Source organism: Gamsiella multidivaricata (assembly GCF_025024155.1).
Source record: "Gamsiella multidivaricata strain RSA 2152 chromosome Unknown BC939scaffold_122, whole genome shotgun sequence".
Classification (NCBI taxonomy): domain Eukaryota; kingdom Fungi; phylum Mortierellomycota; class Mortierellomycetes; order Mortierellales; family Mortierellaceae; genus Gamsiella; species Gamsiella multidivaricata.
The window spans coordinates 26061-34862 of NW_026251830.1; the positions used below are offsets into that span (position 1 = coordinate 26061).

Here is an 8802-nt window from a genome sequence, read left to right on the forward strand (position 1 = left end):
TGTAGAACACGCGATTGCGCGAGCGTTTAATTGATTTGCACAACAAAGACTTTGCGACGACGACGACGAAAAAAAATTCACACATGAGCAACATCACCATCGCATCCATCGAGCACGCTCACTCATTCATCCTCTCCACCATTCATCATCACCCCCCCAAGCCCCTCAACACTTCAACCAAAACATATGTCCATGGAGAAAGTTGTTATTGTCGGGGCAGGTCTCGGCGGAGTACTACTCGGGATCCTACTAGAGAGGGCGTCCATAGACTATGTGATCCTCGAAAGCATGCCCGTCGCAAAGATGCCGCTCGAGGGCGGTGGGGTGATCTTTATGACCCCGCAAATCCAACCGCTTCTGCGGCAGTTAGGTCTTTTGGATCAATTGAAGCAATTGGCCAAACCGGTCAATCGTATCACGGTTTTGGCGATTGAGCAGGGGCGAGGCATGCAGCCGGAAGTTCTTGGTGAGATCGAGAGCGGGTTCTTGTGTTCAAGGTAAATGGCGAACCAAAGTTTAAAAAAAAAGTTGAACAGGAAAAAGATGGTTGAGGTCTCAAATGCTGCTTTGAAATCGTTTCTTTCCTCGTAGATTCGGTTACGACGCACTGGCGATCTCCCGTCCAGAGCTCTATAACTCTCTCATATCCCACATCCCTCCTTCAAAACTCCATCTCGGGAAACAGGTCGCTGACGTATCCTTTCGACATTTCCAGGAGCATGACGAAGATATCTCCAAAGCAGCTGCGTGTGTCTGCACGGACGGGTCGACGTACGAAGGGATCATCATCGGCGCTGATGGCGCTTACAGCAGCGTGCGCCGGAGTCTGTACCGGCAATTGAAAGACCGGAACATGCTAACTGCGCAGGATCGTGAGCCGATGAGGTTTGCATCCCAGGCCCTCGTGGGGATGACTCGACCCTTGGACCCGGAGAGGTTCGCGTGGCTTCGGAAAGAGCATTCGGAGGTGAGGGTGCTGGTCTCTGATGGGGGCGGGCATGCCTTTACGGTAAGCACACGGTGGGCGATGAACTGAGTATCATATAAAATGGGTGTATATGATGCGTGTAATTGCATGCGCAGCTCATTTTCATTTTCATCTTGGCACCGAGGACAGGAGAGGAGGAGTTCTTGTTATGGATATTAACCAGGATTGGTTCATATGGGCGTTTTTCGTGTCGGGTTCTCTAGTTATGGTGTGTTCCCATGACGGAGAATAGGCTGTGCTGGATGCTGGACGAGCCCTTGGCAGAGTACCATGACTGTCCAGAGGTCGAGGACTGGAGCTTCATGGTACAGACGATCACTGACACGTGTAATCGGCACCGAATGATGCAGTCTCCGTTGGAGGGAACGCTATTGGGCGAATTGTTTGAATGGACGCCCGAGGGGACCATGCTGTCGATCCCACGCGAGGAGGGCTTCTTTTCAAGGTGGACCTATGGCAAGATTGCACTCATGGGTGATGGTAAGGAGTATAGATCTGGCTCTGAAGAATGAGTGCGTCTATCCGAGGATACCTTCGAGGTTGCTCACTGTACATGTGCGCTGTAGACTATGTACGAAATGTGTGTGCAATGTGTAGAAAGACTGACCCCGCGCGGTTTTTTTTTTTTTTTTGCTCACCCGATCGGGGAATGGATGATGGTAGCGTGTCATAAGGTAAGGTTCATTCTCTTCCATGGCTCCTCCCCTTGATTAAACAAAAGCCCAAATCTCCGACATGGAACCTTTCTTTCAATTGAATCTGCGCTTATACTTTTTTCTTCGCTCTCTTTCTGATGCTATGCCATGTGTACATATGGATGTATCTCCATGGGCAAATGTGGGCACCTAAAAAAAAATTCCATATCGAAATATCGATAGGCACTACCATATGGCGGTCAGCCGTTTGCTCAAGCTGGCTACGATGCGGTCAAGCTCGCCAACGCACTCTACGCCCACGCCCATGCGCATAGACTCGGACAGGGGACACAGACGCAGGCAGGAACACAAGTTTTGAATTGGTTTCAGCAAGGGATTAATGATGGCATGGCCGCAAGACTCCGCTCGTACGAAACCGAGCGGCGCGCCAAGGCCAGGGCAGCAGTCGCAGGATCACATCGGCTTGGGGAACTGCTGAGTCGGCAGGACTGGATCGGGAAGGTTGTGCGGTACATAGTCCTGGGTTATGTGCCCCAGTTTCTGCTGCATTGGATCATTGCAGGCCGATTTAATCGAGATCTATTTCCACAGGCTGCATTTTTACCCAAGGTGATATAGAGAAGACAGGGGAGGGGAGGAAGGAAGTTTCGGCGTAAAGAATAGTAAAGGTGATGAGTATGGGGCAGGAACAGATGCAGGTGCAGGTACAGGAACAGGATTGAATAGAACCTTGATGGATCGCAGGCGGGTAAGCGGCGTACAGAGATGGCAGGTAGACTTTTTCCCTGTCTGGTACCCCTTTCAACCGATTGTCTGGGGCAGATCTTCAGTATTGTTCTTACATCGATAAATGTTAAACACAGACAGGAATACGAACGCGAACAGGAACAGGGACATGGACATGGACATATCGTTTATTGCAAATGGCGTAAAAAGACGTGCCCAGCATGCATCACTCCACCACTAACGTTGTCAAGGAACACTTTCTTGCACTAGCCTGGTGAAGGCAACAGAGTAAACACGGTGAACACGATGGAGATAGTGAAGAGAGTAAACATGGTAAAGTGGGGCATGCACTGTGTGGTCATTCCCGCTTCGCAAAGCGAACGAACCCTGCAAAAGCGCAATGGTGAACACAAACAACAAACTGTACCTGTACCTGAATCCGGATGTGGTGGTAATGAAATGGAATAACAAATCATGTATGCATGATGGTCGCTGTGTTTATCTGGGTGCGAAAAAAAAGGACGTTCGAATTATGCGTTGGTGTAGCAAGCAAGCGTGGCCGACCAGAACCTTGAACAAAGACATGATGTGATATGGGTACACATGGTCAAACAAATACAAACGAGAAGGTTGCTGCAATGGTTGCAATGGCTGTAATGGCTCAACGGCTCAAATCCAAATCCAAATTCCAAATGCAAATTCGAAATCCACAGATCGATATGCTAATGCTGCCATTAAATCGATTTCGAGGTGCAGCATGTCCGATATATAATTACTTTCGCAGCAGCAGCATGTAAAAGAGCACCAATGGAAGTATGAAATAGGGGATAACGGAGGCAGGGGGGATAACACACAGATGGAATTCATCTCATCAATGTTGCTCGTATTCTATGCCCATTCTATTCTTATTCTCTTATCCTTGTATGATAATAATAATAATCCCACTCGCATTCTGATTCGTGGACAGTGTTCGTATACGTTTTACCGTTTTTGTCTCTCCTCTCCATGCGGCACTTTGCGGATCGTCCCCTTTGGCCGTTGATGGCACCCCTAAACTACTCACACATGCACAATAATAATGCAGCTCAAATCCTCATAAAGAGAGACATGACAGAGCATTCTTCCTTCTTCCTTGGTAACTCTTACTTATATCACACTCCTCCTCCCGCGCTGCTGCTCACCACTACCACCACCACCACTACTTCTCTTCCTTCTTCCCCTCCTCCTTCCCTTTCTCGTCGTTGTATTCAAACCACTTCGCTCATTTTGAAAAAGCATCTCTTTACTTCACCATCGTCAATTAGCAATTAACACACAACCACCTCAATCCTGTAACTGAACACAAGGGTCTTCGCCCAAACATCCCTCTCCTCATATCCCACACTCAACTTCCACTCCCCTGTACACGCTCACACCTTCTCACTACCCACTACTCCCCACACCCTCCTCCTCCCCTCCCCCTCCCGATATGTCTCAACCTCAGAACCTGCGCGTTATCATCATCGGAGGTGGCCTGGCTGGCTTAGTGATGGGCATCATGCTCGACCGGGCCGGGATCGACTACCACATTCTTGAACAGGCCTCGAGGCTGCGACCCCTCGGCACCTCGATCTCCCTTCACCCAGTCATCGTGGATATCATGGATCAACTGGGCTTGCTCGAGGGCATGAGAAAGATGTCAAAACCCCTCCGGGGGATCACTGTCCTCTCCGCAAATGGACGGAAAAAGGGCCGCATTGATGCCCGAAGCAACAAGCGAAAGTAAGTTACCATGTACCCATTTCAGGCAACTAGGATCAGGAAAAATAAAAATAAAAAAAGGTTTGCATGCTAATCAATGATCTTTGCGGCGCCTTTTTTCAGGAACGGACACCAAGCGATGGTGATGAGCAGGTAAATACATCAAAGAAAGGGGTTTTTTTCTGTCTAGTGCTCTTGACCCAGCTGAATGGGTTCCCCAGGTCTCTAACCATGCCGTGTCCATCTACGTCGTACCCTATCGCCTCTGCTTCCGTTACAACTTGACTCAAACCAAACCCTAGACCGGATCTACACGAATTTCTGCTGTCGAAGATCCCAGCCGGGAAGCTGACGACCGGCAAGCGCGTCATAGATATTAGCGAGACCCAATCAGATGTGACGGTGACCTGTATGGATGAGACCACCTACGCCGGTCATCTAGTTGTTGGTGCCGACGGCGCCTACAGTGCCACTCGCCAGATCATCTACCAGAGGCTGACCGATCAGGGGCTCCTCCCCGAGTCAGATAAGATGCCGCTGCACTTTGACAAGCAGTGCGTTGTCGGTAACGTGTTTCGTTTCGTTTCGCTTCGATTTGTTTGTTCACGTATGACCCTGAATTGCTCTTGTTATGCGATGCACTGATGCTGGTGTGGTATTTTTGCCGATCATTTTTAGGAATGACATGTCCCTTGGACCCCGCAAAGTATCCGGTCCTCCAGGATGAGTCGTGTGAGGTCAAGGTGCTCCTTGGCAAGGACCAGCACACGTCTGTAAGTGAGCTTTGCCTCCCTCATCGTTTAGTGAACTTTCTTTTGCACGTCCTACTTGTTCCCCAGACCTGTAATCGGATGTGCTTAAAACAGTCCATTACGCACATTATATCATTGTGTTTGTGCGGTGCATTTGTTTCTTCTCGGGGATCCACCCAACGGCTTTTTTTGTGTCATTTTGTCTGACAAAAAAGAAAAGAAATCCCCTCGTTGCTCAGACGTACGCCGACTCGTCTGACATGCTGAGCAGGAGCTGAGGTGCCATGTTCCGGCCAAGAAGTCATCGCAATAGTGGCATGGGTTTTGTGCCAGCATCCATAACTGCAAACACAGCAACACATATCAATCCAGTAGAACTCAACCTTAACCATAAGAATCACCGCACCTCATTCTTTAACAAAAAAAACCTTTTGTTTGTTTGTTTACTTGTTGTTTGTGTACGTCTCCCATAGATGTGGATCCTTCCTTTGCAGGGCAATAGGATGGCCTGGTGTGTCGGAGGTCCTGATCCTCATCTCATCCACAATGACGAGGACCATGATAGCGATGGTAGCCACAGCTCCCGAGGTCGCGATTGGTACCCTGAGACAGCGGTCGAGATCTGCGAGGACGTGCGTAACTTCAAGTGTCCCTATGGAGGATCGGTCATGGATCTGATTGAGGCCACGCCCAAGGGACTAGTGTCGAAGGTGCTGCTTGAAGAAAAAATGTACCGTACCTGGTACAATGGACGCGTTGTGTTAGTTGGCGATGGTAAGCACAATAATGGTTTTGGGAGCGCTACTCGCGGGATGTATGCGTCATTGTACTATGTGCATTTGGTACTCACAGCTCTTATTTCTCCCGTTTTCTTTTCTGCCCATCCTTGCCGTGTCATAGCCTGCCACAAGGTATGTTTATATTTCCTTTTTTTTTTATTGTAATTTGAAGACTACAATCGGTGAAAATCGGCAGCTTCCTAACCACTGCAAATGTACCTTGTTCATCATTAGATCGTCCCTTTCTTTGGCCAGGGTGCCTCTCAGGCAATTCTTGACTGCGCATGTCTTGTCAACATGCTCAACGAGCTGCAGTCTTTCGCGGTACAGGACCTGGCAAACGTCTTCGAAAAGTATGTCGACATGCGATCCGAGACCGCCAGAGTTGCCTCGGACAGCTCCCGAGAGTTTGCCGACCTTATTTATGAACAGGTAAGAAGACCTTTGATTCCACTGCCTTTGTGCCGTATTGTCATTCCAATCCGTGTTCCATGTTCATCTTTTTGTAAATTTTGTGAATAACAGGGTTTCAAGGCAGATATGGCGAGGAATATCGTCCTTCGCTTCACGCCGGCCTGGCTCCTGCGAATGATCACTGGCAATGTCAATACGGATCGCCCCAGTCTGAACTTCTTGCCACCCCCGAAGAGTTCCTTTAACAAGCCCTAAACATTCCTATACGTTCCTCTAATATCGCTCTCCGTCTTTTTTTACATCCAGCTGCACATAATCCATCGCATTTCTGTTCTTTCCTTTTCTTTTCTTTTGTTTCATTCAAAGTCCATCAAAGCATAGCATCCCTTTTTCTTAAAAAAAGGCACATAGACATTTTTTTACACATGTAAACATAACATAGGGCGACAAGCACTTGCATCTGGTTTTTCTTTATTATGATTATTATTACTATTATTAAAATACATAATGCGAGATTCGAGCTTCTTGAGGTCGTTTGGCATCTTGGCTTGTCGTGAAGATCCATCACCACCTGATTTCAATACCTGTTAACCAGGAATGCGCCTGTGGTCCATAGTCCCAGTTGCTGTGTTCACTGCTCCTGGAGGGAGGTATCAATAGTGTCTTTTTTCGATGCTGCAGTATAGGATACAAATGATTTCGTAGAATGAAGGACCCAAAGAATGCGATATTTCATATTTGTAGAGTGCAAAAGGCCGGTGATCATTCTGTAGTAAGGTGTATCATCACTATATGCCATATCGCACTAAAAGACATCCAGGCTCGCTGAGCGCAACGTACTATTAGATAAGAAAGCATCGCTGCGAGGGAAGAGTAGATCAATCGGTAGATCAATAAACGGCATCAAACTGTAAACTATGATCATCGGCTATACAATACGCCACAGCTCCGATTGCTCTCACTGCCCTCTTATGTCGGTTGCACAAAAAAGAAAAACATGGGGATCCAGTTATTTCCAAAGCGTTTAATCTCCGCCCGGGGCCTTTTGAATTTCCCAGGAAGAGGACGCCCACATGCCGGTTCATTCGATTTATTGTCGCAACACATGCTACTTGCAGCCCGCATCAAATTTATGTTTATTAGGAGAGAGCCTGTCTAACATGTACAGAGTCGAGAAGCGGAGAAACAGGGATTGGTGCATTTGCTTCTCGCAAATCCACAGTCGACCTTGCACGAAAAGTTGTCTCCACACTTGTTCTCGCAGGCATTCTCCTCGGCCGTGCATCCATCCAAGCATTTGGAAAACTTGGTGCTGCAGTTGCGCATACATGTTGCTGCATCAGGAGTCGGTGAGGGTGGGGGCTGTGTCGCTGTCGAGATCGAGATTGAGGCTGAGCTCGAGGTCGTTGTTGGGGTTGCTGTTGCGCCGCTACTGCTGCTGGTGCTGCTAGAGAGGCTAGGTTTAGCGGTGGATGCGGTCTTGGGTCCAAAAGTGAATGTAGAGTTATCGGTCTCGCTTTGGTCCTTGTTCTTGACGACCACGCCCAATACAACACCGAGGATAATGGCGATAAGGACGACACAGATGCAGCATCCCCAGAACGCTCGGCGACGCTTCTGGCCCGGAGATTTCACGTAAGCGATGGCATTGGTGCTGGTCGTGGAAGCATAGACGGTATCGACGGCAGGTTTACCATTGTTGGTCGTAGGCGATGAGCCGGTAATGTTGGGACCATAGTTTACGGCTTGGAATTGTTCAGGGTGGTGGAGTGAGGGCGTGATCGCTGTTATAGGATTGGTGAGCGTGGTGCTGGATTGCAATAGCGTCGTTGAGGGCACTGGATATGGCTGTAAAGTTGAAGGGGGTCGAACATATGGTTGCTGGTAGGACAGGGAGGCGATGTGTAGATTAGTGGTGCCGTCATTGGCTGGATATGGGTATGAGTATGGGCATGGTGTGTATGCTGGTGCTGGAACCAATGTGTTCGTGTCATAAGGTGTCTGGATGCTGGTTCTCATCTCTTGCAGAAGTTCCTGCTGCTGCTGTCTTGGACAGAATTCGGCATAGGCATCTTCATTTGCGGATGGGAAGACGGCCGTTGTGTGGGGTCCACGGCTATCGGTACTCGTGGTGTGAGGAGACCGGCCATTGGGGCCTGTTGTATGCGGGAGCCGCCCATCTGTGGATTCTGCCGAGAAGGACTCGTAGCAGATGGGACTGAGAGTATGTGGGTTGCCGCGGGGCGTTTGTGAGGGTGAGGAGTGCGAAGAGTAGTCCATGTCGCCGAAGTGAAGAAGTTCAAAGGAAATGGAAGTATGAGTGATCGTAGGTAGGAAAAGAAAGAGTGTTTTCTCAGTGAGATAAATAAAAAGATCAGCCAAAGATATTTGCTGGCTTTCTTTGATGATTACCGCAAGAAAGCAAGGCTCACTCACTCAATGTTCATCAATGCTCATAAGGTATGAGCCTTCGATGGTTACCGCAGCTGAACGCCGCCCCCATGCCCTCGCGCCCTCTTTCTTCTTTATTTGCTAGTTCTGATGGGTTTCGAAGCGCACACGCGATACCATTCCCTCTCGACATGGATTGAAACGAGCAGCATGCGTGTCGACTTCAAGCACTCTGCACCCCACATTGTAGGCAATCCTTGACGCGCTCTTTGTAACTATAGCAAAAGGGGACGTGTCGTAAATATCCTTATTTCTTATTGAGCTCAACTCAGCGAGCAGACAATCTCAGGCACACA

At 48.7% G+C, this 8802-nt stretch overlaps 3 protein-coding genes across 3 annotated transcripts; 2 read left to right on the forward strand and 1 right to left on the reverse strand.

Annotated features, from left to right (window-relative positions):
• Positions 1-186: 186 nt before the first annotated feature.
• BC939DRAFT_508225 (uncharacterized protein) lies at positions 187-2262 on the forward strand (the record flags this gene model as incomplete). Its single annotated transcript, XM_051560974.1, has 5 exons — positions 187-497; positions 592-1009; positions 1192-1468; positions 1652-1662; positions 1867-2262. The coding sequence occupies 5 exons, from the start codon at positions 187-189 to the stop codon at positions 2260-2262; spliced, it is 1413 nt and encodes a 470-aa protein (XP_051406589.1).
• Positions 2263-3506: 1244 nt separating this feature from the next.
• Positions 3507-6605, forward strand: BC939DRAFT_468811 (uncharacterized protein). The gene is made up of 7 exons (XM_051557954.1): positions 3507-4131; positions 4234-4263; positions 4413-4675; positions 4789-4883; positions 5336-5773; positions 5876-6073; positions 6167-6605. The coding sequence occupies exons 1-7, from the start codon at positions 3839-3841 to the stop codon at positions 6308-6310; spliced, it is 1461 nt and encodes a 486-aa protein (XP_051406590.1). The 5' UTR covers positions 3507-3838; the 3' UTR covers positions 6311-6605.
• Positions 6606-7210: 605 nt separating this feature from the next.
• Positions 7211-8403, reverse strand: BC939DRAFT_510915 (uncharacterized protein; the record flags this gene model as incomplete). The annotated part of the gene is made up of 1 exon (XM_051561096.1): positions 7211-8403. The coding sequence occupies exon 1, from the start codon at positions 8333-8335 to the stop codon at positions 7211-7213; it is 1125 nt and encodes a 374-aa protein (XP_051406591.1). The 5' UTR covers positions 8336-8403.
• Positions 8404-8802: the final 399 nt, after the last annotated feature.